The 27,871-nt window shown below is 62.6% G+C and overlaps 1 protein-coding gene across 1 annotated transcript; it reads right to left on the bottom strand.

Moving 5' to 3' along the window:
• Positions 1–4,330: 4,330 nt before the first annotated feature.
• GNA11 (G protein subunit alpha 11) lies at positions 4,331–26,798 on the bottom strand. Its single transcript, XM_027585856.2, has 7 exons — positions 26,646–26,798; positions 14,705–14,889; positions 12,245–12,399; positions 11,600–11,728; positions 8,607–8,736; positions 8,367–8,520; positions 4,331–6,905 (listed from the first exon to the last, which is right to left on the bottom strand). The coding sequence occupies exons 1-7, from the start codon at positions 26,779–26,781 to the stop codon at positions 6,715–6,717; spliced, it is 1,080 nt and encodes a 359-aa protein (XP_027441657.1). The 5' UTR covers positions 26,782–26,798; the 3' UTR covers positions 4,331–6,714.
• Between the last annotated feature and the right edge of the window lie 1,073 nt (positions 26,799–27,871).

Below are 27,871 nucleotides of genomic sequence, written 5' to 3'. Positions count from 1 at the left end.
CTTATTGGGTGTGTGGTTTGCAAATATTCCCTCCTAGTCTGTAGGTTGGCTTTTCATCCCCTTAACTGTGTCTTTCATGGAGCAAAAGTTTTAAATTTCAATGCTGTTCGATGCCCATTTTTTTTTTTAAGATTTTATTTGTTCATTTGACAGAGAGAGAGAGAGAGAGACAGCGAGAGCAAGAACACAAGCAGGGGGAGTGGGAGAGGGAGAAGCAGGCTTCCCGCCCAGCAGGGAGCCCGACGCGGGGCTCGATCCCAGGACCCCGGGACGGTGACCTGAGCCGAAGGCAGACGCTCCACGACTGAGCCGCCCAGGCGCCCCTGCATGTTACATTTAGATTTATGACCCTCGTGTTCATTTTTGTGTAGGTTGAGGTTCTTCCTCCCCTCCCCCTCCTCCCCCTCCTCCTTTTCTCCTCCTGCGTGTGGGCGTTCAGTCGTTCCAGCACCATTTGTTAAGAAGCCTGTCAACTGCCATCTCCTTTCAGGCCCTCCACGTCTTGCCTTGTGTACCCCGTGCACCCCCACCTGAACCATCTTCTCCTCTGGTGAGTTGATTCTCTTAGGTAAAGTCCCTCTTTGCTTCTTTGCTTTTCTTTACTAATTCACAACTGAATTAAGAAACCTAAACATCGTGTTTCATTTTTGCCAGTTTTGAACTTTATCTGAGTAGAATTGCACAAGATGAACTCTGGAGAGTCTGGTTTCTACCCCTGACTCCGCGTTGCGTTTGCGACACAACGTACTGCCACACGCGGTTGTTAAGTCCTCCGTCCTCACGGCTGAGTAGCCCACCGTCTCTTCATCCATTCTTTTGTTTTTCTGATCAGCATTTGATACTTGTGATGTTTAATTGACATGACTTTGTATCGGTTTCAGGTGTACCGCACACAGACCCAATTTTTGTGTTATATCGTGAAATGATCACCACAATGGGGTCCAGTTAACGTCTGGACCCACATGTAATCACATTCTGTTTTCCTGTGATGAAAAAGCCCAAGATCTACTCTCAGCAGCTTTCAGATATGTTGAGTACGATCCCCATGCTTCGCTATCCTCCCGTCGTACTGTTGACGGGTGTCTGGTTAAATTTCAGCTCAGGGCTGCACTGAGCAAATAGGCTGCGGGCACTCAGCACATGCCGTTGGGTGACCGTCTGTCTGACTTTCTGTGGAATAATACCTCTGTGTGGCAGTGCTAGGTTATGAGCTATTTCCCAGATACTATCTTTTGCCAAAGTGCATGCACCATTTTACACTCCCGCTAGCTCTGGTGAGTTTTCATGGGATGCATTCATTCCTTCCCTCCCCGTCTCCTTCATTCACAGATGACATGCTCCTTTCTGCTTCTCTGGTATTAAAATTTTCCTTTCTGCTCGGGGCGTCTGGGTGCCTCGGTTGGGCATCTGGCTCTTGGTTTTGGCTCAGGTCATGATCTCGGGGTCCTGGGATCGAGCCCCATGTGAGACTCTGTACTCAGCAGGGAATCTGCTTGGGATTCTCTTTCCCTCTCCTTCTGCCCCCCCCCCCGCCCACTTGCGCATGCACGCACGCACGCTCTCTCTCTAAAATAAATAAAGCTCTTAAAAAATGTCTTTTCTGGGGCGCCTGGGTGGCTGAGTCGGTTAAGCGACTGCCTTTGGCTCAGGTCATGATCCTGGAGTCCCGGGATCGAGTCCCGCATCGGGCTCCCTGCTCGGCGGGGAGTCTGCTTCTCCCTCTGACCCTACCCCCTCTCATGCTCTCTCTCTCGATTTCATTCTCTGTCTCAAATAAATAAATAAAATCTTTATAAAAATAAAAATGTCTTTTCTGCTTAATGAAGAATAGGATATTGACATCATTTCCAAGTACCTCCCACTCCTCAGATGCCGGGAGTCCATGGCTGTCCCTCCCTGGACCCTGTCCTTGGCCACACCTAAGGTCATGCCCGCCCCCAGGAGTGGCCAGAAGGCAATGCTGGGATCCCAAGTTTTTAACCGATGAATCATTTATTTGGATAAGACAAGAAAGTCTTCATCCAGCGATTCCCACTCCTAGTTTTATATCCCAAAGAACGGGAAGCGGAACTCAGGTACTTACACACCGGTGCTCATAGCAGCATCCTTCACGGCAACCAAAAGGTGGAAGCAATCCAGGACAGGTCAGCAGGGCAGGCTTCGTGGGTGTGCGAACCTGGCCCTGCAGGTTTTCCGACTTGAAATTCTCCTACTGTTCTCCTCCTGCGTTGTCATTTAGCCCCTGCCTGAGCCTAGCTGGACGGGCTGCGGCTGGTGCCCAAGTCCCGCAACCGCTGGCCTACCGTCAGGGCAGGGAACTGGCCACTAGGTGCCTTGGTTTCCCTATTAGAGCGGGATGAGAGGCCCTCCCCCGGAGAAAACGCGCTTAGGGCTGCAGGTGGGCGGGGTGGCCAGAGAGCGGGCGAGCGGCACCTGCCGGCCGCGGGGGTCATGACGTCCAGGTGCGCTGGCAGTCTGGCGGGGCCTGCTCCTCCCCGCCGCCCGCTTCCCGGATCCTGCCACTCCTCTGCCTCCACCTGGTCCGCCCCCATCACGCCCGCCAGGACCAACGCAGTCCCCTCCACCCTGGTCCCCAGCCCCGCCCCCGCCCCCAAGTCCGCCGCCCTCCCCTCAGCGGCCACCAGAGGGCGTCCGTGAGCACCCGAGTCAGGTCCCGCCCTGTTCAGCCCACAGCCCTCCAGGACTCCCACCTCCCTGGGGCCCAAGTCCTCCCCGCGTGGTCCCCTAGGCCCTGCACGATCTGCTCCTGTCCCCTCCGCCGGCCCTCCCCTCCTCCTTCTCTACCCCTCACTCACTCTGCTCCAGCCACACAGGCCCCCTGGCTGTTCCTCCAACATGTAAGCCCAGTGCTGCCCCAGGACCTTTGCATAGGCTGTGCCCGCTACCTGCAATGCCCTCTCCTCTTGTCACTATTGTTACTCATCCTGCCCTCCCGCTCTATTTTTCTTCATAGATTAAGTTCTGGTGGTAAGTGCTACCTCCTTTGCCATACCGCAGTGCCTGGGACGGTGCCTGGCACCATGGGCCTTCAAGGAGTATCCGACAGACAAACAAGGGAATAAAACCAGAGGAGGATGTGCAGAAATTGAAACCCTTGTGCACGGCTGGTGTGAGTGTGAAACGGGGCAGATACTGGCAAAGGGGTTGGTGGTTCTTCCAAAAGTTAAATCGAGAACGACCATATGATCCAGCAATCCCACTTCTGTGTCTATACCCAACAGAACTGGAAGCAGGGTCTCGAACAGTTATTTGCACACCCATGTTCACTTCAGCACGATTCACAATAGCCAAGAGGTAGAAACAACCCAAGTGTCCGCTGATGGAGGAACAGTAAAGCACAAAGTGGTTCATCCATAAAATGATTATTCAGCCTGAAGAAGAAAGGAAGGGACCCTGACGCCTGCCACGATGTGGAGGGACCCCGAGGACACTGCTCAGTGAGAGGAGCCAGACCCAGAAGGACACATCCCGCAGGACCCCACTCCCAGGAGGGTCCCCAGAGGAGTCCCGTGCAGACAGACAGAGAGGAGAGGGTGGGAGCCGGGGCTGGGGCAGGGGGTGGGGAGTCCGTGCTTCGTGGGGACAGAGTCTCCGTGTGGGGAGACGGAACGTTCTGGAGACGGAGGGTGGGGTGGCTGCAGGACCGTGTGAGTGTGCTTCACGCCGCTGAGCTGTGCGCTTAGAAGATGGTAAATTTTGTTATGTGTACTTACCACTTTTTTTTTTTAAAGATTCTATTTATTTATTTGAGAGAGAGAGAGAACGAGAGAACGAGAGCACGAGAGGGAAGAGGGTCAGAGGGAGAAGCAGACTCACTGCTGAGCAGGGAGCCCGATGCGGGACTCGATCCCGGGACTCCAGGATCATGACCTGAGCCGAGGGCAGTCGCTTAACCAACTGAGCCACCCAGGCGCCCTACTTACCACTTTTTAAGAAGGAAAACAGCCCCAGAGAAGACTGCAGAGACAAGCCCAACCTCCTCAGTTTACAGAAATAAATACAGAATGTCCAGAACCTGGGCTCCTCAGTCCCCGACCAAGTCAGGAGGCACTTCTCTTGCCGGATGGTCTGGCCCGGCAGTACAGACAAATGAAGTCAGGGCCAAGTCGGGGAACCTCAGAGCAGGGGCCCTGGTGCCAAGGCCAGAGGCACATCCCGGGGCAGCCGTGGCCCCCGCTCCCGTGAGCTCACACACCAGCCAGCCACACGAGGACCAGGCAAGACCCTCCAGAGCTCGGGCACCCCTGCATTGCCCACCACCCACCCACTATGGCCAGCAATCGGAAATAAGCCAGAGGGGGCCACAGCATTTAGGAACAAAATTTATTCCAATTTAAAACAGAATTCATTTCAGGAGAAAGATATGAAAAGTCAATTTCCATCAGCTATCTCTGGATTAAGGGGTCAGGGCCCCGACACGGTGAGCGAAGCCCGCCGCCCCCCACCCCTGCCCCAACATGGCAGTCTTGGCCCTGGGAGGTTGGCACAGAGCTAATGGGCCTGTCCCCCAGCACGCACAACAATACATGCATTTCAAATGACAAAAAGTTTAAAAACAGTATTTTATATAATATTCTTCTTTAAAATAGGTTAAGGTTGAAACCGTCTGAAATCAGGACTGTGTAATATACAAGTATAACCAGAGGAGGTCCACTGGCGGCCGGCGCACCTCCCGCACTGCCGCTCGGGGGCGCTGGCACTGGGACGTCTCTGGCGGGGGGGGGGGTCGGGGGGGGGAACCTGACAGTGGGAGGAGGATGGAGCCCCCCCAGGGTGGAAAACGAGAAAAACAAGCCTCACACCATGGGCGAGGGAGGGGCCCGGACCACCCAGGCCCCACCGGCACAGCGCGGTCTCCGACCCTCTAGGGCACACAGCGGTGTCCCCGCCCCCCGGTCCTGGGCCCTCAGGGTTTCAGAAGCGCTGGGCAGGGGTGGCATGGTGCTCCGGCCAGGCTTTGGCTCCAGGGTGCTTGGCACACTGCTCCCTCTGGGAAGAATTAATACTTGGGGTGCCCAGGCTCACAGGCTCAGGTCACCCCCGCCCCCACCGAGGCCCAATCCAGTTCCCTTGCGATCTGGGCCCAAGAGAGGTGCTGGGACATGGCGATGCGCACCCTGCGAGGACCCACCCCGAGTCCCCTGGGCAGGCCCCCCGCCAGCAGCACCATCTGCTCTGGCACTGAGGGTGCAGGCTGGAGGCTATGGCACGCCCCCTCCCATGCAGACACGTGGCACCGTGAGGGCCCGTCCTGCCCCCAGAGAGGGCTGGGCACTAGGAATGTCCCCGCCCCACCCTGAAGGGGCTTCCCAGTCGCCACAAGGCCCCTCCAGGCTCTCTCCGCCGACACCAGCAGGCCGGCCCCTGCGTGAGCGGTGAGCGGAGGGAGCGGGGCCAGGCACAGTGGACGCCAGCGTCGGGGCTGCTGTCCGAGTCGTTTCTACTCTTTGTTGGCGGCCCAGACCAGCAGCGGCCACACAGACCGCGACCGGGCCGTGTCCAGATGCAGCGGGTGGGGCCAAGGCCTGGCAGTTCATTCCCGCTACATTGTGCAAATCAAAACAACCCACAGAAAAACACTGTAGTGCTCAGTCCACATCAGATGAAAACACAACCCCCCCCCCCCGCTTGTTCCCACCCTCCGAGCCCCTTGGAAGAAGGGGGCCCGGGAAAGGCGGCCCGTGGCTCTGGCTCAGTGCGTGGCCATGGCCGTGGCCAGGCCTGGAAGCCACCCGGGGCCGCAGTGCCAGCAGCCACTGGCCCTCCATGGCTCGGGGCAAAGTGCGCGTCGTGCTGCGTGCTCACCTCCCGGGGCAGGGGGCTCGGGAGCAGAAGTGGGGCATGTGGGAGAAGGGCTTGCGCCAGAGGCCGCGCCCGGGAACCGCCGCAGGCGACTCCCCTCTCTGCCTCTCGGGGACAGACCTGAGAATATTCTGAAGAAGTCCCCACTCCACGCTCACTGTTTCCAAGCTGGTTTCAAAACAGAACTAATCAAAAGTGGCTCCCAATCCAGAAGGGCCCTCTCCCAGCTCCCTGGGCACAGTGGGGCGCCCTTGGCCCCTCGGGGGTGTCCGGACAGCAGCCTGTGCGTCCCGGGAGCCAGCTCACTGCCTTCCTTTCCTCACCCGGAAAAAAAAAAAAAAAAAAGTTAGGCACTTCCCAGGGCGGGCAGCGGGGGGCGCCACCCACCCCCACTTCTTGGAGTCCAGGACGTCAATAACTTAGGGAGCGAGAGAAAGAGAAGTCATAGTCTGGGGGGGGGAGCCTCGGTGGTGAGGGCCAGGAGCAAGGGGGGCGGGCCGGCGGGTGGCTCTGTCCCCGCTGGGCGCCAGGGGGCCGCCGGCCTGCAGTGGGGGCGCGCGTGCTCGCGTGTCTTGTCTCCGCTGGTCTTGTCTCCTTCTTTTCCTTTTTTTTTCTTTTTTTTTTTTTTTTTTTTAATAGAAAAAAGCGAGCCACGAGTCAAGGCCAGGAAAAGGCTGCCGCGCCGCTGACACAGATGAGAAAGTGCACGGGGGTGTATAGAAAGAAACACATACGTCCCCTGATAGCTGTGAAATAAAAACCCTTTGTTAAAAATAGGAAAACAAAATCAACTCGTCTGTGGGCAGAGCCGGGCGGGCTCGGCGCCCGGAGGAAGGCCCGCCCGACGGCTGTCCCTGTCCCCTGGGGGCGGGGGCGGTGGCGGCGGCCGGGTCAGACCAGGTTGTACTCCTTCAGGTTGAGCTGCAGGATGGTGTCCTTGACGGCCGCGAACACAAAGCGGATGTTCTCCGTGTCGGTGGCGCACGTGAAGTGGGAGTAGATGATCTTGTCGCTGTCGGGGTTCAGGTCCACAAACATCTTCAGGATGAACTCCCGGGCGGCCTGTGCATCCCGCTGTGGCCCTGGGGAGGCGGACATAGAGGCAGGTGAGCGAGGCCAGCCTGCACCCGCCGAGCGCGGACAGACACCCACGGTGCGCCCAGACACCCGCTGGGCTCGGACTGACACCCGTCGGGTGCAGACAGACACCCACAGTGCGCCCAGACACCCACCGGGCGCGGACAGACACCCACGGTGACAAGACACCCACAGTGCGCCCAGACACCTGCCAGGCTCGGACTGACATCTGCCGGACGTGGACAGACACCCACGGTGCAACCAGACACCCGCCAGGCTCGGACTGATACCCGCTGGACGTGGACAGACACCCACGGTGCGCCCAGACACCCGCCATGCTCAGACTGACACCTGCCAGGCAAGGACAGACACCTGCCCTAGGTGCACAGACACCCATGGTGCGCCCAGACAGCCGCCCGGCGCGGACAGTCACCACCGAGCGCGGACCAGCCTTATGAGGGCACCTGCAGTTTGCGGACAGACACTGATCATGCGCAGACCAGCCATGCACAGACAGACACCTGCTGGGCGCGGACCGGGCACTGGCCAAGCAGGGGCAGCTCCTCCGGCCGCCCCCCGCCTCCACCCGGGGCCCTGGCCCCCCTGTGCGGCCCCTCGGCCTCTCAGCCAGCTGCTGCCCACGTCCGACACCCCCCCCACCCCCCAACTGTGCCAAGCTTCCTGCCCAGCCCCGTTTCACCCCACTGTGCTCCCACCACTTCCCCAACACTGACATCCAAACACGGGCAGGGGCCCACACGCATGTCCTCACGGCCCTACGCGCTCCTGTACACACGTGCACACTTGCCCGGCTACCGTCCCTGCTGTGTGCACATGGCAATCGGGCCACAACCACGTCCCCGAGGCTCTGGGCCAGCCGGGACCGAGCTGCTGGGGAGGGGTGGCCAGGCCCAGAGTGCCCTAGAGTCCTGTGTCCTGAGAGGCAGCTGTGGCTGATGCTCACACAGCACGGGTGCCGAAAAGAGAGCTGGGAATGGTCTGTGCTCAGTTTTGCCTTCTGTTAGAGCTCAGGCTAACCCGGGGAGGGGAAGAGGGTCCTGGGCCACCCCCTCATTCCCAGGGCCTTGCTCCTCCCCACTCAGGCTCTGGACAAGCGGGGGCCTGGGAGCAAAGTGTCCCCGTGCATCCCTCCTGAGGCTGTGCACAGACCGTGAGAGATCCCCTCCCCAGGAGGACGCCCCCCCTGGGGACACAAGACCCTTCTGCTCACTGAGGCTCGGGGGGGGGGGGGTGGAGCACGGGAGCTCCCCGGCTCGCACGGACCGTGCCACCGGCCTCCGTCAGGGCCCGTACCCCCAAATCACAGAGACAGCGAGGCCCAGAGAGTGAACGGGCCGTGCTGGAGGCACCTGGCCCTGCCCGCCAGGCTCACGGGGCCCAGAGGGGCAGGGGGCCCAGTCCCTGCCCTGGGTGCTCCCCCCACTCCACTGCAGCTCCCGGCTCACCGTCGAACTCGGGGAAGTAGTCCACCAGGTGGGAGTGCAGGATCTTATCCTCCAGCAGGTCCTTCTTGTTGAGGAAGAGAATGACCGAGGAGTTCTGGAACCAGGGGTAGGTGATGATGGTCCGGAAGAGGGCTTTGCTCTCCTCCATGCGGTTCTGTGGGAAGGAAAACGTGAGGACGGACGCCACCCCCCCCACCCCCGGGCCACAGGGCAGGGAGAGCGTGGGGAGGGGTGCCTCACCTCATTGTCCGACTCCACCAGCACTTGGTCATATTCACTCAGGGCCACAAGGAACATGATGGACGTCACGTTCTCAAAGCAGTGGATCCACTTTCTCCGCTCTGACCTCTGGCCTCCCACGTCTACCATCCTGCAGGAGACAGGAGCCCCGTGGGGGCTCAGCACCGCGGTCCGCTGTCAAGCCCCTTCCACCAGCACGGCCGGCGTCTGCTAGAGCCCAGGGGGCCCCCGGGAGAACCCCTGCCCCCCACATCCGCTAGAGCCAGGAGAACACGCTGCGTCTGAACACCCGCACCTGATGGAGGAGTCACAGGACTAGGGAGCCCGGGAACCCAGGTGCTCCCGGGGAGGAGGGGGGGGCGGGACAGGCTGCCCCCTGGACCTGAGGTCCCACATCTGGAGACCCACCCCCTCACTTGGGCAACGTGCACGCATGCCCGCCACAGCACTGTCTGTGGGACACGGGAGAACGAGATAACCCGAGGACAGCCATGCGACAGACCCGCCTCGGCGTCGCAAGGGGGTGGCTCACGGAGCGACACGCTTCCCCTGTTGCCGGGAGCAACAGCAGGTGGCAGTTTCCCGTCCAGCACGAGAAGCACGTGCAACCTAACAGTCCGAACAATGGGCTCCTGGGCAGAAGGGAGCAGGCGGGGGAAGGGAGCAGCAGAGACACCCCGTCACACTAGACTCACGACAGGGGTTTGCCGCTGGCTACCGGTGAATTCCTTCAGTTTTCTCTGATTAGAAAAACAACAGCAGGCAAGCAGAGTGGCCCTCAGGCAGGGGTCCCCGTGGCTGGGCCCTGCCTCGGGGGGTGGAGGCCGCGGGGAGGGGCTGACGTCGGGGCTGTCCCGGGCACGGCCGACAGAGTGGGGCCGCCCAGCGGAGCTTGCACTGAGGAGACTCCAGCAAGCACAGGTGGGTGGTGGACGTGCCAGGGTGACACTGAAGGACAGGAGGGTCCCGTGCAAGGCCACTAGGCCTGTAGCAACAGCTGTGGCCAGTCTGGGGAATGCCACTGCGGTGGACAGGCCCCCGGGCCACAGCCTTTCCAGAGCAGGAGGCTCCCCAGTAAAGTCCCCTGTTTGGGACCAGGCTCATCTCCTCACACACTGGGGCCACCGGGCCATTACTCAATGCTGTCCCCGCTCCAGTCAGGGGCCAGGCCACAAGCTCAGGGCCAGGGTCCCCAGGCTGCCCCCATGGGTGCCCAGCTAAGGAAGGGGTGGGCCGGCAGAGGACCAGCAGCGGCAGAGGGTGGGGGCCCACGAGAGAGCAGAGCGCAGAGCGGGGAGGGGGCACCAGGGAGATGCCGGCCGGTCCAAGCTCGGGGAGGGGAGGGAGGGGGCCAGGCATCCCAGGCAGAGGACCCGGCAGGCACAGGCCATGCCGCGGTCAGGGTGAGGCCAGGACACCCTGCGACGGGGGCTGGGGGGGGCAGCACTCGTCCCAAGCCCCAGCCCGTGCTCCGCAGGCTCAGCTCTGAATTGAGGTTACAGCCCCATCAAGGATCCAATTAAACAAGAAAGAAAACTCAAACCTTGACCCCTCACCAGGAAAGGAAAACGTGCATCAGACCCGTGCAGGGTGGATGCCTACAGCTTCCGAGACTCCGGGGAACCACACAGGGCTTCTGACAGGGGCCCGGCGGGTGAGAGAGGGTGCAGAGGGCAGGGAGGGGTGAGGGCAGGTGGCCCCCCCGGCGGAGCTCTGGGGGGGATCCCTGTGGCGGGGCGGGTTTTGGGCCAAAGGGCACCTGGAAGCACACCCAAAAGGCTCCTCGGGTGCTCCCCAGAGCAGGCGCTTCGAAGCCACAGGACAGTGGCAAAGTGCCACGGCTGACCACCTCTTTGGGACCCCACCCCAGGAGCGTCAACTCCTCCCCAGCATGAGCTTGCGCTGGGGAAGCAGAGGGCACCCAGACGGGGCACTGCGGGCAGTGGGGGGCTCACAGCTGGCAGATGGGACCTGCCCCAGCCCGGGCCTTGGGGCTCTGGGTTGAAATGGTGTCCCCCAAAACCTGGGGACGGGACTGACTTGGGAGCAAAGTCCCTACAGATGTCATCAGTTAAAATGACATCAGAGTGGGGTGGCCCTATCCAATCACCAGTGTTTTCACAGGAAAGGGGATGTCTGGCCACAGACACACGAGCACAGGCCACGTGACCACGGAGGCAGGGATGGGGCGAGGGACGCCGAGGACGGCCCACGACCCCCAGGAGCCGGGAGACACGGGGAACAGACTCCCCCTCACGGCCTCAGAAGGAACCGGCCCTGCCCACACCCCGCTCCTCGGCTTCTGGCCTCCTGAGGGGGGACAGCAAACATGCCTGTGGGTTTCAAACCGCCCATCTGCGGTCATCGGCTGCGGCAGCCCCAGGGGACACACACTTGCCCTTGCCGCTCAGCAGCTCTGGATCCACCATGGCCTCACCGAGTGGCAGGGCCCGTGTCCTCAAAGGACGGCACCTAGTCTACTCCGGCTGCGCCACCTGCCAGGACTGGGCCCCATTCTGCCCACATGCCAGGAGCTACCGTGGGCCCAAGGGCCAGAGTCCGGGAACCACCTGTCACCTGGCTCTGCGTGGGTCCCCGGGGCCACCAGGACCTCTCCAGCGCCCCACAGCACACCCGGCTCTTGCCACAACTCCATACCACCTGCCCCGCTGACACGTGCTGGCATCCTCCCTCGTCCACGGGCCCGTCACAGAGGCCCCCGGAAAGCCCTCCCCTCCAGGCCAGCTCTGGCCAGCTCCGTCACGGCCCGTACCACTCCCAGGACACGGCTCACTCTGAGGGCTGGTGACAGTTATTTAAGAGCCTATCTCCCACCCCGGGTTGGAAGCCGCCTGAGAGCAAAGACCGGGACCCAGTGAACCCGTCGCTGTCCCCGCAGCAGGTGCCTGGGGGCTGGGATGCGAACAGCCCCCACTGCAGCTCACAGAGCCTGATGCAGCCCCAGCACATGGCCACCCCCAGGGCACAGGTACCTGAAGATGATGTTCTCCAGGTCGAAAGGGTACTCGATGATGCCAGTGGTGGGCACACGGACCCGCAGCACGTCCTGCTGGGTGGGCAGGTAGCCGGAGGTGGCGATGCGGTCCACGTCGGCCAGGTAGCTGCAATACAGCAAGGACAGGGCCGCTCAGGCCAACAGACAAGGGTGGGGGACAGCTCAGCCACCACGGTCCCCCTAGGCAGCCGGAAGGGGCCCGGCACTGTGCCTCACCAGCAGGGGCGGAACAGCCCCGAGTGCTTGGGACAAGGCAGACCTGGGGTCGGGCAGAGGCCTCCCTGCCCCTGCCCTGGCTCTCACGGGACAGGCAGAAGTCAGGCCGGCTCTGGGGGTTTCTCTCACAGGGCTGTCCGAGGACGGCCGCTGCGGCGGGAGAAAGGGGGCTGGCTGGGCGGCCAGGCTGGAAGCTGACTTCTCAAAATGAACTTTCCCGCCTCCGCACAGGTGCAGGCTCACAGAAGAGGCGCCACAAGATGCTCCGACCAGGCCAGGCCGCCTGCAGCGACCATCTCACACCAGCCCGGCCCACCCGTCACGAGCAGCGAGCCCGCGCTCGTCCGCGTGCCCGACGGCGCCCCCTGCGGCCTGGCCGGGTCCGCGGGGCGGGCGCCCTACTCACTACTTGGCGGAGTCTGAGAGCTGGTACTCCCGCCTGCGGTCATAGCACTCTTGGATGCCAGGGTCATCCCACAGGGTCTTGATGGCGTGCACGTAACGGTGTTCAAATGTCGTCACCTTCTCCACATCTACCTCGCGGATCAGGAGCGCATTGGCCTGTGGGGCGGGCAGGGACAGCCATGGGCTCGCCGGCGCCCGGGCCCCCGCGGGGCACCTGTCCGAGGGCGGACCGCTGCCCCAGCGAAGCACGCGCACGTCAGGAAGGAGCGAGAGTGAGCCGCGGTGGCCGGCCCTCAGTGGGAGGTCCCCAAGGCAGAGCCCGAGAGCAAGGCAGCTCCTGGGGCTGGGCCTGCGCAGCTGCGGTGCGCCCCAGCGCTGGGGTGCAGCTCTGGGGAGCAGCAGGCAGGACTGGGAGCAACCACATGCACAAACAAGCAGACTCTTTAAAAAGTGACCGAGGGCCGGACCCAAAAGAGAACAAACAGAGCAATGAACACACACCACCATCAGCAGCTCCCCTGTCCCCGTTTCACAGATGAGGCAACAGGAGTCACCTCAGAAGTCTGTTTGGCCTGCACCCCGTTCCTGGCACGCAGCTCCTCAAACCCCAGCAATCTCTGAGGGGAGAGTGGACTGGGGGCGGGGCGCTGGCCAGAGGAACCACTCGGGGCACATGACTCAGGAGACCCCACTTCTCCACGTGCCTGTCGTCCTCAGGGTGGTTGAGCCACACAACCGGCCACCAGCAGAGGGTCTGGGAAGGACAGACCTGGGCAGAAGCCAAAATGGGGAACGAGGGAACCCTAGCCCATGCTCTGAAAGCCAGTGGGCTCCTCCTGGGCTGGAGAGCTGCCCCATACTGCCCACCCCCCCAACTGTGGCCCCCAGCCCTCACCTGCCCCGTAGTCTGGACCTATGGAAGAAGACACCAGCCCCGGAAACCCCCCCTGACTGTCAATGTGTGATGATCAGGGATCAGGGATCCACTTCTATAAAAGCCCAGAGAACAGCGTTTTCAGCTTTGTGGCCCCCATCTCTGCCACTGCAGCAAAAGCCACTAAGGACGATACATAAACAAGTAGGCATCGCGTGAACCGATAAAACTGTATTTACAAGAACACAACAGAGGTAGGCCACCGCTGTTCTAGATGCAGATGGACATCTATGGTCCAAACACCAGACCAGCTGGACTGTATGGTCTGGATGCTGGAGAGGGTCTCAGCTGAGCAGATCATACAACCCAGACCCAGAGGGCAAGAGGCTCCGGCAGGCCCCCCAACCCCACACCAGGCCCTGCTGGGGGTCCCCGATCAGCTATGCACCGGGATACAGGGAGGAAGGTGCCAGCTGGAGATGTATCAGCAACCTGGTTGACTGACCTTCTTAAGCCTCAAAGCAATGGATTCACTTAAACCGCTACTGCATAAATATGGACTCCCGTGCCTCATGTCAGCCCAGGGCAAACTTCCGGGGTTGAATGAGAAACCCCCAAAAACAGATCTACAAAAGCAAAGCCAAGGGAGGCCACCAGTGAAAGCCCACTGGTGCATGATGGGGGGGAATGTTGTGGCGAGAGCGGGCCAGCAGCTCCTACCGAGGGCAAACCCCGAGCTGCCGTGTGAACCCCTGTGTCCCGGAAACATGGCCCGGGGAAGTGACAACAGGTGTGCACACAGAAACCTGCATGTGAAAGTCAGCCCAGCAGGCGTCAAGGAGACAAACTGCAAAAACCCAAGCGTCCATCAGCGGGGGAGCGGACACACACTGCGTGTCCCCCCGCACACGGGAGCGTCACTCGGCCATCAGGTGGTGAACAGACAAACACGTGACAATGGCCACGAGCAGGAACGAGGCGCCCACACGTGCAGCCCCGGGGGCGGACCCCGAGCCCCCGACGCTCAAGGAGGGAACCAGACACACAGGCCACATGGGGTGTGAGTCCACGTGGGTGACGCGTCCGGAACAGGCTCATCCACGACGGGAAGGGGGCTCGCGGGGGCCCAGGGGCTGGAGGAGGGGAGAGTGACAGCTGATGGGGACGGGGTTGTTTTTCAAGTGATGAAATGTTCCCAAACTAGACAGTGGTGGTGGCTGCTCAGCTGTGTGTGTTAGAAAGCTGTGAATTACACACTTTAAGGAGAGACCTGGCCCGTGAGTGACTTTGGTCTCAATAAGCCATTACTCAAGAAAAAGGAAGGGAAGTGCCCCCCCCCCCCCCGGGATCACCCACACCGGCAGACACAGTGTGTGAGGGGCCAGGAGCTGGAGCTCATACTACCCACCCCTGGGCCGGCTTCCCTGCTGTCGGAGGGGGCACTGAGGGCTACCCGACAGGAGGGCTGAGGCTTGGCCAGACGTGCCTGCTGCAGGCGCTCCGAGAAGGCAGGTCCTGGCAGGGAGGGAAGCCAGGCACCATGCTGTGCCCCGGGCGGCCCCTCTCCGACGGCACCCCAGGCCTCACCTTGTTCTGCTCATACTTGTACAGGATCTTTAGGGTCTCCATGGCGCGGATCATGGCCTGCATGGCAGTGAAGATGTTCTGGTACACGAGCTTGGTGAAGCCCCGCTTGTCTTCCTCCGAGTAGCCCGCCCCGTGGATGATCCGCATCTGCTTGATGAACGTGCTCTTTCCGCTCTCGCCCGTGCCTGCAAAAGCAGGCGCGTGAGAACAAGTACGGAGCCAGGGCCTGCAGCCCCACCCCGCAGAGAAGGGTCGCTGGGGGGTCAGAGCTCAAGAACTCAGCCCTCTGAGGGGCTGTGGGACAGGCTTGGCCGGCAGGCAGCCACTCTGCGAGGGGGGTCCCCCATTTTGGCTTGGTCATGCTCCCAAGCATACTACCGTTCTACACAATGGGAAGGTGAAGCTCAGCGGGGGCGGGGGGGGGATCTGGCACCAAGGTACCAAGCAGGCTGGTACCCCAAGAGTCCCGCCTAGTCAGACAGCAGGTGACTGGCCTCAGCACACACTCAGTACCTCAGAGGCTGCAGTGAGGCACAGAGCCGTGTGTCTCCGCCAGGCATCGCTGCCTCCTCGACCAGTCAGGCTGACCAGCTACTGCCCCTCTGGGCCATACTCGGCACGCCCCACACGCGATGCCAGCCCCTTAAGGACCTGCCCACGCCCGCCGTGGACAGCAAGTCCAATTGGACAACGTCTCTGTGGACCCCCAACCACGTTCCTCTTCCAGGAGCCCCACCAGAGTCAACCTTACTTGGGGGCAAAAGTTTAGTATCTGCACGGAAGTATCTGTCTCCTCAGGACAGAACCTACCCCCACCACGGTCCTCAAAAGCTCCCTCCCAGCTGGCGGTGAGCTCATAAACCCACCCAGCATCACGCCGCCTGCTGCGCACTCCGAGCTCACCTAGAGTGACCACAGCACCTGAACGAGTCCAGGCCTCGCAGCCCACACCCACGCAGAGGGCCCCCCACCAGCTCCCCACCAGCCCGGGCATCCGCTCTCTTCACCCCAGCCCACTGCCCTGGCGCACACAACACCAGATCGTCCCGTCTCCCTTCCCCTCTGCAGGCGTGAGGGGATGCGGGGCTCACCAGGCAGCACGCTGACCCCTCAGCCTCGAGGGATCAGAAGGATCGGCAAGTCAGCGGGAAGGCCATCTGGAAAGGGGCCACCTGGCCACTGAGCCCTCATGCCAGCCCCGCTCTGCCCCCGCTCTGCACCCGCTCCAGCCCCGCTCCAGCCCCATGCAGCCCAGGGTCCCCTCCTGCGTCGGCCTCTCCCCACCCCGGTCCAGGGGCCAAGCGGCAAGCCTGTCTCCTCAGCTGGCTCACCCCACACTCAGGCACAGCAACAGTGGGTTCTTTATACCCACAAACCTCGGCCGCACCCCCTTCAATGTGTGCAGACGGACCCCCCCTGCAGTGAGCACAGGCCGACTCAGCGACCACCGGCAGAGCAGGACAGACGGTGGGGGTCACTTCCGAGACTAGGTCACAAGAGGTACGGCAGCTCGCTCCACACCATCTGGCCCCACTGGCGGAGGGGGTAGGGGGGCGGCCACCAGGCTGCGAGGATGCTAGACCAGCGCTGGGGAGAGGCGCCGAGCCGCCCGCCGGCTGACACGTGCTCTGCAGCCTCATGAGGGACCCGGAGCCTGGACCGCCTGGACTCCTGGCCCTCGGAGACTGAGTGTCTGCTGGGTGAGGCTAAGCTGGGGGGTGACGTGATTACACAGCAAGAGAGAACTTGCGCCGTCTAGGAGCACGTCGCCTCCAACGACTGCCGATACCCCTAACTCACAGGCTGAAGCCCCAGAGCCTCCTCCCGGGGGCTCAGAAACCCCCAAACTCACCCCACCTGCCGCTCTAGGCCTACTTCCACCCCTCTGCCTCTGAGTCGGCCCGCGTCTGCCCACGTCCACGCACTGGCCTGAGCGGGGCTCCCCGTGCGGAAGCCACTGGCTCACACACCTGTGACGCGCCCCACGGGCAGGCAGCCCTCCCTGCCCCCGGAACCTTCCCCCCCAGCTGAGGGGGAAGCCTCTCTGCCAGCGTCTGCTGCCGGCCTCCTCCACGGACCGGGGCCTCCGCGACAGACTGGTTCTGTGGGCCCCACGTGTCCACCCTGTCCTGCAGCCTGGAGGCCCTCGGCCCGCATCCGAGTAACTGACTACACTCGGGGACACCCGAGTCACAAACCCCGACATCACAAAGCAGGGGTTTGGGCTGCAATGCCCGTGCCGTTCTGGTACTTTTACCAACTACCTCAGATCCTTCCCAGAATAAATAAAATGACTCCGGGTCCATCATCAAGGAAGGTAATTACCTTCACGCCATCCCCCGTCCGTCCTACTTCAAACAACTCACCTCTGCTATAAAAGCGACACGAGGCCACCTGCTCACTCCAACCAACACCCCCCCGAGAGTTCCAGGGGCAGGAGGGAGTGGAAGGGGTGTGCCCACGACGTCACGTACCCCCAGAGGGATCCACACTGCTCCCTTACCACATGCTGCAGGGAGGGGGCACGCACGCCAGGAATGCGATTTCTACTGTGGTTTCCTCTTGACCCGGGTCTGTCCCCCTTGGCGCTGCTGACACCAGGCACAGTTATTCTTTGGGGGAGGGGGGACGTCCCGGGCACTGTGGGGGGTGAGCAGCGTCCCCAGCGCCACCCCAGGATGCCAGGAGCACCCCCAGTGTGACAACCCCAGACATCTCCAGACACCATCCATGGTCCTCTGGGAGGCAGAATGGCCCTGAGTGAGAACCCCTAGTTTTGACAAAACGCTATTACAGGAAGGAAAGTGCCCTGCTGGTCCGTTTGGAAGGGTTCCTCCCAGGCCACAGCTGAACAGCGCACACACGAAAGCCAAATCCTGAGATGCAGCCCTACAGGTCAGCCTGAGGGGGAGACGGGGCAGGCTCCATGCTGAAGCCCCCCGACGCCACCCCAATGTGGTGCCCGCCATGGGAAAGGCAGGCCACGCTCTCACCCAGGGTGTGGGGGCGACCCAGGGAGGAGAGTCTGTGCACGCCAGGGGAGAAAGGGCCCCGCCTCACACCCGCTTTGTACAAAGGAACTCGAGGGGCACCTGGGGGTGCAGTCGGTTAAGCTTGCCTCTTGGTTTCGCCTCAGGTTGTGATCTCAGGGTCGAGGGATCGAGCCCCGCATCGGACTCTGAGCTCAGCGTGGAGTCAGCTTGGGATTCTCTGTCTCTCCCTCCGTCTGCCCCTCCCCCTCATGTGCGTGAGCGTGCATGCACACTCTCAAATAAATCTTATAAAATAAAATTAAAAATGAAGGCAAAAGAGAGAACCAGCCCCCACTGCAGCTCTCCAGAGACGATGCAGACATGCTGAGGGGGGTCACTCACACACGTGCATGCAATCACACATGTGAACACACACGTGCGCGAGCGTGCGCACACACGCACACACACACACACGAGCAACTTTGTCAACCAGCATGACACCCTGCTGTGAGCCCCAGGAGGGGACGGGAGGTGTAGGGGGGCATGTCTGTGAAGGGGCCCTCGATGCCGGGCCAGAGAGCAGCCTCACATTTAGCAAGAAGCCGGGCCAAGGGAGAACAGGGGGTGTCCCGGGCACTGCCCTAAAACTGAAGCCTGAATTGCGGGATCAGCCCCTGGAGATGTCAGGGGGTCCTGGACAAGGGGTGTGGCCGAGGTCACATGGGTCCCTACCAAGCCCTGCTGGCAAGTCTGCTAATGCCCCCCCGCGGCAGAGTAGCCACAGCAAAGACCACGGCCGTGGTCAACCTCCAGAAAATCCAAAACGCACAGAAACAAGGCACGACGGTGTGAAGTGCTGGACGTGCTAAGTGACCTGATGAGGCAACCATTTCATGGCACATTCATGCACCGAATCATCAGGTCGTACCCCGTATGCTTACGCGATGTTAATGTCAATCAAACGTCAATAAAGCCGAGGGGAAGAAGGAAGCCAGAGGGAACACCAGGCACACTGGGAAACGGGGCGATCAGTGACCCTGCCCGGGGCAGCCACCACCTTGCCAGGAAGGACAGAGAGGGAGGGTGTGGAGGGGGCGGGTGCAGGGAGGGGGCGGACACCCTCGGATGAAAGAAGCGCATGTCTCGTGTCGTGTAAGCCCCGGGCTGCCGTCCAGTGAGCAGGGAGCCCGTGAGGCCAGGTGTGGCGGTACAGCGGGCAGGCGCCAGCACGGCCCTCCGCCCTGGCACGGGCCAGGCCCACTGCCCATGAGGCGCCGGGCCACCACAGCGTCCGAGAGGGAGGGAGGGGGACAAGGCTCAGTGCAAGGCTGAGCTGGCCAGAGCAACCCAGGTTAGTTTTCCAGATGCCCTGTTTCCTGGGCCAACTGAGCCACAGCCACATCTGTCCCCTGGGAGCTGGGACTCGGGCCTCTGACAGGATCCCTGGCCCCGGGAACTGCCATGCACCTGACCCAATGTCCACCTGCCTAGAAGTGTCTTGGGGGCAAGGCCTGCCTGGACCTCATGGCTGGGCCCCTCTGCAACCAGCCACTGACCCGGCCCCTGTGCCCTGGCCGATGCCCCGGTGCCCGGTCAGCCCAGCATGCCCCGCCTCCCACGGGGCTCTCCTGCCAACCCGCGCGGGGCCTTGGCCCTCAGTCTCCAGCCTCCGACCCAACCTGCCCAACCTTAGTCACACTCCCCCTCAAAGAGATCTGGTCACACGTGCCCTTCTGGCTCAAAAGCAGGGAAAAAAGCAAGGCCCCGCCTCAAGCCCAAGTGTGTGACACTCCCAAGACTGAGCCTTGCTCTATGCACACAAGCCACCGAAAGAACCCCACCTTGCCCCCAGCCACGCTGGGGCAGCTGCCCGGGACCCAGGAGCTCCCAAGTCGCTCGCTGCAGTGAACACCAACGTCCACTCCAGCACTCATGCGTGACTTTCAGAGCAGCGTTCCCGGAGCCCCTGAGAAGTGGCATTGGCCCAGATGTCCTTCAGGTCGAGGCAGATGGCCACAACAATGGCCCAGCCGTACTGCAGAGCGCTACTCAGCACTGAAAAGGATCCCCCGTGGACACGTGGACAGCCGGATGGGGCCCGGGGGACTCTGCCACGTGGGAGAACGCACTCATGTCACACACGGTGCGGCACCACTGACGCGATGGCATGGAGGACACACTGCTGGGCGCCAGGGGCGGGGGGGCGTGGAGAGAAGGGTGACAGGAGGGTCCCTGCGGTAGGGGGACTCAAGCACCGGGACAAGCGATGAAATCGCAGCACCTCCCCAGAAGGAACCATGCAGCTCCAGGTCCCAGCTGTGGGCTCCCTGGTCCGCCTGCTGCTGGTCATTTCCAAGAGACATCCACGGGGCCCTGTGCCACCACGAAATGTAAGCTATCCCAGCACGCCTGCCCAGCACAACTGGTGCTTTGCATAGACACTCAATTTCAGGGCTTCCAAGAAGTGCCCCCAGCACCCCTGATGCCCCACCCATTCTTTCCCCAGAGGACGCCACCCCAATCACCCCTCTGTGAGGTCTGCTCTTCCCCATGTGTCTGCACACTGGGCTGGGGCTCTGCTCACAGCCCCCTGCCCCTGGCCCCTAGCACAGGCCAGCTCACGGAAAGTACGGCACAAGTGTTTTATGAATGAAGAGAACGAGCTTGGCCCCAAACCAACGTACTGGCTCCGTCAAGCATCCCCCATGGGTCCTCTGCATCCCTGTGTTGGGCAGGGGACTCGATGGGTCGTTACTCCAAGAACAGGGGGCCTGGAGGGTACAGCCCAGCCTGGCACCTGCCCCGCAGGGTCAGATGGGGCATGGCATGGGCTGGGAGCCTGTGGACACCCTCTGGGCGTGCGCTGACACGTCACCCTCTGGAGGTCCAAGTCTGACCTATGCCCAGCAGAGACTAGCTGAAGAAGAGGGAGAGCGGGAAGAGAACCCGCTGTCCCACCTTCCTCGGGGCCTGAGATCTAGGAGGGGGGGCCGGGGAGAAGGAAGTCTGAGCCCCAGACCCAGGTGGGCAGGGAAGGGACTCCAGACTCCAAGGGCCGAGGCCTCCAGGGCAGGAAGGATGAGGCTTGTCTCATCTCCCTGAGACTCAAGGTAGGCCACTTTATCCTGGACCCCAGGGGCAGGCAGCCAGGTGGCCCATGACTGTGGGGTGTGGGCAGTGAAGCCAGGAGCCGCCAGGACCACGGGAGGCCAATAGGAGCACCCCCCCACCGGGGGACCTGGGACTCCCAGAAACCCAACAGGGACCTCGAGCTGTGTGGACAGGTCTGAGATCACAGATGGGACACTGTCCTCCACCCACGGGGACAGAGAACATGGAAAACCCTAGAGCAGCTGAGGATGGTGGTTACACGCCCCTACTCACTCACTCACTGGGTGACACAACTGTCAGGGCACGCTGCCTCTGGGGAGGTGCGGGAACACAGACACAGAGAGGGTCAGTGGCTCCGCTGAGGTCACACAGCCAGCAACCTCAAAGACGGGGGCCACCTGGCCTCGGTGCTCGGGTGCAGCGTCAGCGGCAGGGCCTCCGGAGGGAGCAAAGGCCGCCAGGGGGAACCTGCCCGGAGAGGGGAGGGCAGCTGGCCACCCTGGCCGAATCGGCCAGGGCCCCTGCGATGCAGACACTAGCCGCCCCTCAGCTGGGCCATGACGCCTACTGTACCCTGAGGCCCAAAGGTGGGGCTGGCTGTCCCTGCTGCTTTCGATGAGTGTCCTCCATTCAACACGTGTCCTCTGAGCCCCCACTTTTGTAGCCCTTCCTGGGGCACCCCGACAGTCAGGACACTGTGAGCCCACGGTCCTGCCCAGACCCCCATCCAACCAGCTGGGGGGTGAGGACAGAGCTCCTTCACGGAGGCACAGATGAGGGGACAGAGGGCAGAGGCGGAGAGAACCTCTGGAGCCCCACCTGCCTCCCGCCGACGCCCCTGCCCCAAAGGCCTCAGGAAGCAGCGTGACCGCGGCCCCCAGGCACGCCGGCCAAGAGCACCTCCTGCTGGGTCCCGCCGGAGGGGTTTACGCGGTGCACACCGCGCCACCCCGCCGCGAGCAATCAGAAACGGCAACGAGGAAAGGCATCGAGACTCCCTCCTTTCTGAGGACCAAGCTCAAGACAGGAGGCCCTGCTCAGGAGCAGAGGGGACCGCCGACCAGGGCGGACAGTGTGGTCGGACGCAGACAATCCCGGTGGCGCCCCCCGCCCCGTCTGACCCTCACAATCATCCCAGAAGGTCACCGTGATTATCTCCACGTCACGGGAGTCAGACGGGAACAGACGTCCCACTCCAGCACGTTCTGGCTCGGTGCTGGTGGGGACATGCACCTCCCAGGGCTGTCGCAGTGGCTTTCACAGGGACCGTCACCAGCAGTGACGGGACAAAACAGCTCCCTCTGCCTGCCGAGCGCCCGCCGTATCGCAGGCCTCCGCGGCATCATCACACTGAACCCTATGACCGTGCCTCGGGCCCAGGGCGCCAGCCCACAGGATGGACGAGGAAGCGAGCACGGGAGACACGGCCTCGCCCCAGAGCAGGGGGAGCCCTCAAAGCTAGCCCCCCACGCCCACTTGCAGGAGGGCCTCACGAGGAAGGCCACTGTGAGCTCTGTCCCCTGGAGTCCCTGTCTGCTCACATTAGAGCAGAGCACCACATGCCAGGTGGCAACAGGCGCGCCCGAGCAGGGAGCAGTGTGTCCAGACGGGCTGTGAGCACCAGAAGCTGGGGCGGCGGTGATGCCAAGTCACTCCCACCCCACTTCCCTGGGGGGGTCTGAATTCGATTAAAGCAAATTGGAGTCACTCAGCAAACATTTCTGAGGCCAACGGCTCTGCCCTGTGGGCCAGGGTGGCGGCAACCCGAAGGTGGGGGGCAGTGGCGGGAACGAGCAGGAGCCCGCACAGCAGCTGAGTGGCCTCAACGTGGGGCCACGATGACGACCGGCCAGATGCCCTCCAGAGGACAGATACGGTGGCCCCCAGGATGACAGAGAGGCCCAGGAGCACAGGAACTATAAACACCTGTGAGTGGTCGCACAAACTCCCCAAACCAGCAAGCCCGAGGCCCGCATCCAGGCCCGGATCCCGGGTCTGTGAGCAGCCCGAGTCCCGCCCCCAGACCAGCCTGCATGCAGCGCCTCCCGGGCCGTGGCACGCCGCTCACCTCCCCAGCTGGCAGGGGCCTCGGTTAACAGGCCACTGCAGCCGACAGGGCACCAGGGATGGGACCGCTCCTCCCGACGGATGCCTGACTGCTGTCCAGTTCCGGCCACCCCGCCCACCCGGGGCTGAACTTTGCACCCAGCGCCATCTGGGACAGAGAGGGACAAACACACCCCCCAGCCCTCCTCCCCAAGGTCTCCTGGAAGCTCCTGCCTGGCTTCGCTGCACGCCGCTCCAAACACCCAGGGGCCACCAGCAGCGATGCCGGTGGCCATGCTCCTGGGGCTGCACGGGGCAGGGCTCCACCGCAAAAATACGAAAGTGAAACCTTCTGTGGTTAAATATCTGAGACGGAACACTTCCTCACGTCCTACCGCAGCGACCGGCCCACCAGCAGTCCAGTCCAGGGCACGCAGGGAGGGAGCAGAGCCGGGGAGTACTGTGATCATCTGTGTCAATGCAAGTTCAGAGTCTGGCCCTGGCCCCAGTGACCCCCAGTGACCTGTGACCCCAGCGGCGGGACACACATGGCAGCCGGTGGCCGAGCTCAGAGGGCCCCACGCTAGCTGACCTCTATCAGGCCCGATGGCAAGGCGGAGAGAGAGCCGTGAGCAGGCACTGGCGTCGTCTGGGTACATGCAGGGAAACTGAGGGAAGAGGGCGGTCTCAGAGCAATCCCACAGCACTTCCAGGCACTATGCCCAAAGAGAGTGGACCGTTTGGGGAAAAGAAACCTAATTTAAATTTAAGGGGCCTAAGGCACATCCTGGGGCAGGTCACGGTCCTAACACAGCTCAGGGGCCATCCAGGGGTGCACGAGAGGCTCCCCGAGGGTGCTTCCCGCTCTCCCAGGCGTTAGGGGATGCAGCCTGACCACTCTGCCTGGAGCCAGTGACCACACTCCACTCTGCGCCTCAAAGCACTGGGAGGCGCGCCCTTCCCACTAGAGCCACCACACCCCATGCCAGATTCCGGGCCTTTTCACTGCCCTTTGGGGGCCGGCACAGCCGACAGGAAGCCTGTGGAACTGACCGCCCTGCTTTATTTAGAAATCCCAGAGACGCGCCGGCTCAGCCGGGCCAGCGTGCTGCACCTCCAGTAACCAACGTTCCCATGGAAGACCTCAATCTTCAAACAGGAAACCTGCCCTAAGGAACAGACAAGGGGCCTCCTCAGTGGTTTTCTACCAAGTGACAGAAACACGACAGCAAAGGACTTGTACAGGAGAGGTCACGGGAGGCAGAAGCCAGCTGGGCCGGCCTGGGACCCCCACCCCAAGAGCTCCTAACTGGGTTTGCAGCATCCCTCCCCACCCCCGACCTCAGGGTTCTCTTCCCTAAAATGGGAGAATGGTAGTGAGTTCTCAGGACTGTGCACTCACTGCACAGCCATGCCCCCTACTCCCGTTCCCAACCAGACAACATGCTAATAAGAACTCGGCCTGGAACAACAGCACCTTACAGAGCTGAATGCCTGCCTTCTACACGTTCATACTCACAGTACACACTGCACGCACACACACACATACACGGCTTCGCACGCGCACACAAAAGTACCCACTTCGTAAGCATCCACGAAACATCCACTGACTATACCCCGGTTCTACGAGGCGCATTTGATACCGTGCACTACCACGGGGCACTGGGGGGAGGGGGGCACGGCAGGCAGTATCTGGGGGAGTCTGTGGCTGTCAGGACTGGGGGTGCTCCTGGCATCTAGTGGGTCGGGCCAGGGATGCTGCTCAGCCCCCACCCCAGCATTGACAGCTGTCTTCCTCCTGCCACAGACTTCCACTTTGGACCTGCAAGCTCACTTCTTCCTCATTTTTCCATCTGCCCCCCGATACCTAGAACCTACCAACCCCCTGAAACGGATGCATGATTCCCCATAGTGCAGGCTGGCAGGGGGAGGGCTGGGTGCCTCTCTAGGGTCACAGGGCGGCGGCAGTGTGGGACCGTAGACAGATACTCCTGCTGCCGACATCCCAGCCCACAGACGGGCACGAGACACTTTGGGCAGGTGGCCATGCTGGGTCTCCCAATCCAGGGAGACAGGCAGACACACACCAAGGCTGCAGAAGCGTGAGCTGCAGACCTGCCTCCCTGAACCCCAGCTCAATCCAAACCTTGGGTGCTCAGGACAGGTGGCAGGGGCATCTGGAGGGTCACGCAGCCCCTAGGCAAAGGCTGTCAGGCAATATCGTTAACACGCCAGTAACTTCTAAAGTCCCTGTCCCATAATCAAGTCTGTGTCACACTGCAAAACCAGCCAGTGCCACGCTGTCCCCCCAGAGGCCCCCCAGAACCCACTGCAAGTCTCCTCCAAACTTGAAGGTTACTCTCTGCCTGTCTTTTCTGCAAAGTTGGCCTGTTATATAGTCTTTAAGTAAAATGAAACACGTCTGTAAAAAAACAAAACAAAACAGGGAAGGTACTTCATCAAATGGAGGGCCCAGCAGGGCCACTGCAGGCAGGAGAAGCAATGCATTCCCGCCAAGGCCTGTGGCCTCCCACAGGGCCACCAACCCGGCGCGTTCACCTGCAAGCTCCGCTCCTCTGAACCCTCCACCACCCTTCCAGCGCACCCCTCTGTGACAGCGCCCCCTCCCACCTGGAGCCCATCCAAGCTACCTCCGAGGGCGGGTAAGCATTTCCAACCTTCCCTGCAGTGCAGGAATGAAGCCGAGCTCAGGAGAAGGGCAGGGCAAGGGTTTCTGTTTTGTAAACGACCTTCCTGTCTTTGGCAGTGGAGTCCTTCAACAACCCTCCTCTGAGCGACAGCACTTTGCCAACAGCTGGGCCGACGTGCTCCCTACAACAGGTGTGCCCTGGGGAGATGGAGACCGGGACCCTGGCGACTGCGACAGGAATTTTCTCCAGGAGGGAGAGGACCTGGGAGAGCGGCTCCCACCGAGACTAAAGGAAAGGGTTTGGGGAAGGGTGGTGAGCTGGCCGGCTCTGAGGACCAGCAGAGGCTCCTGCGGGGGACCCCCCCCCCGCCCTGGCCTCCGCCTAAAACAGGAGCCCCAAGGGAAGGAAAGGCTGTCTTCTCCCGCAAGGGGTGTACCCCATTCAGGAGGGAAACGGTTTTCCCGCAGAGGGAATGGGGTGCTAGAGGGGGACAGACCCTGTGGGCGCAGGAACAGAGCTCCACCTGCTGGGGGGAACCAAGACAAGATCCTGGGAGGTGAGGGGCACAGCTTGTGGACTGCAGCCCAGCGGTCTGGCCCTGAACAGATGCTGGGGCAGCGAGGAGGTACAGCCAGTAGGGCAGGGACAAAGGGCCAGCCCTGTGTGGGCAAGGGGCTCGCTGGCTGAGAAGTGGCACAGGGCCGACCCTCGAGGGTTCTGGGGCGGCCCCCCACCCCGGACAGCAGAGGCAGGGCCTGCCCCTGAAGAAGCCGGGAGCCTGATCTGGACAGGCGAGGCAGGGCTGACCCCGCAAGGGCCTGGACACCTGATGTGCACAGCAGAAGCAGGGGCTGGCCCCGGGGGGCTCCGGAAGCCCCACATGGGCAGCGCAGGCACGGCTGGCCCTGGAGGAACCTCGGGCCGGATCTGGACCTCACAGTCAGGGCTGACACCGCCCCACACACACACGCCCAGGGGCCAGGGCTGGCGGTGGCCAGCACAGGCGGGGGCCGGCCCCGCAGCAGCCTGGGGCGTGCTGCGGACACAGCACGGGCGGGGAGCGGCACGGGCCGCGGGCAGCACGGCAGGCTCGGCCCCACCCGGCCCGCGCCGACACCCGCGGCTGGCCCGCGGGACCCCGGCAGGCCCGGCCCCACTCACCGAGCAGCAGCAGCTTCAGCTCGCGCCGGGCGTCGCGCTTGTCCCGCCGCAGCTGCTTCTCGATCTCGGCGTTGATCCGCTTGGACTCCTTCACCTCATCGCTGAGGCAGCACGCCATCATGGACTCCAGAGTCATCGTCCCGGCCCCGGCCGCCCGCCGGCCGCCCCCGCCGCCGCCGCCGCCGCCCCCCGGCCCGGCCCTGGCCCGGAGCCGCCCCGGCCGCGCCCGCCTGGCCCTCGGCGTTCGGCCCCCGGGCCGGCCGGTCCACCTCGGCCACCTGCGAGCGCCGGTCCCCGCTTGGCCGCGCACGCCCGCCCAGCTGCCCCGCGCCCGCGCCGCCGCCGCCGCCGCCGCCGCCGCCGCCAACCGCAGCCGCCGCGACCAAGCGACAGCGGTGCACAACCTAACCCGCGCCCGGACAGAGCCGACGGGCGGGCAGCGCGGCCAATGGGAGGGGGCGGCGGCCCGCGCGCCCGCTGCGGAGGCGGGACTAGCGGCTGCGCTGGGCGGGGCGACGCGCGGGCGGGGCGGAGCGCGGCGCGGCGGGCGCGCCCGCGGGTTAGGTTGCGCCGACGTGGGAAGGGGGACGCGCAGCCGGGAGCCGGGCGGGGCCGCCCGGGATTGTGGGAATGTGGCGGACTCGGCGGGCCGGCTCGTCTGCGCTCGGCTCCGCTCGGCCCCGCTCGGGTCGCTCGGCCCCGGGGCGAGAGGTGTGGACCCCGCCGCTGCAGCGGCGGGACTGAGGGACCTCGGCCCCCCGCGAGACGCTAGGGCATCAGCCCTCACGGTCTCCCGGGAGGCGCCCTGGCATCGCCAGGCCGGAAACGAACCTTCCTCTCCTCCGTTAAGCATTAAGGGAACGCCTCCTGTATACGGGGCCGGAGCCCAGCACTAATGCAGTGCCTGCTGTATGCCAAGCAGGAAACAAGCACATTAACGGAATGCCCACTATAAACCAGGCACGAGCCAGGCGCGGCGCCTGTTATATGCTGGCCACGTACGAGTCGTCCATGCAGTGCCTGCTGTATTCCAGGCAGGGAACAAGCATTAATGAGGCGCCTACTTTATACCAAGCGCTGCTTTAAGCCCTTTAAACCAACCCTACTGCCCGGTTGATTTTACTGGAACATAGCCAAGCCCTTCGATTTACATGTGGAGCCGAGCTGCTTTCACCCTGCACCCGCCCAGTCCTGTGGTTTCAACAGCCCTAAACTATTTACCATCT

Source organism: Zalophus californianus, chromosome 1 (assembly GCF_009762305.2).
Source record: "Zalophus californianus isolate mZalCal1 chromosome 1, mZalCal1.pri.v2, whole genome shotgun sequence".
NCBI classification, from domain to species: Eukaryota; Metazoa; Chordata; class Mammalia; order Carnivora; family Otariidae; genus Zalophus; species Zalophus californianus.
Note: the sequence above shows the minus strand (reverse complement) of the source record. Positions and strands in the feature narration are given on the sequence as shown.

Bases quoted from the DNA above. Each gene is read 5' to 3' on its own strand.
- GNA11 (XM_027585856.2), bottom strand. From the start codon at position 26,781: ATGACTCTGGAGTCCATGATGGCGTGCTGCCTCAGCGATGAGGTGAAG. The intron at 14,890-26,645 runs GTGAGTGGGGCC...CTGCTTTTGCAG, and splicing joins GCTGAAGCTGCTGCTGCTCG to GCACGGGCGAGAGCGGAAAG. The intron at 8,737-11,599 runs GTACCTGTGCCC...TGTCTCCTGCAG, and splicing joins CTGGAGAACATCATCTTCAG to GATGGTAGACGTGGGAGGCC.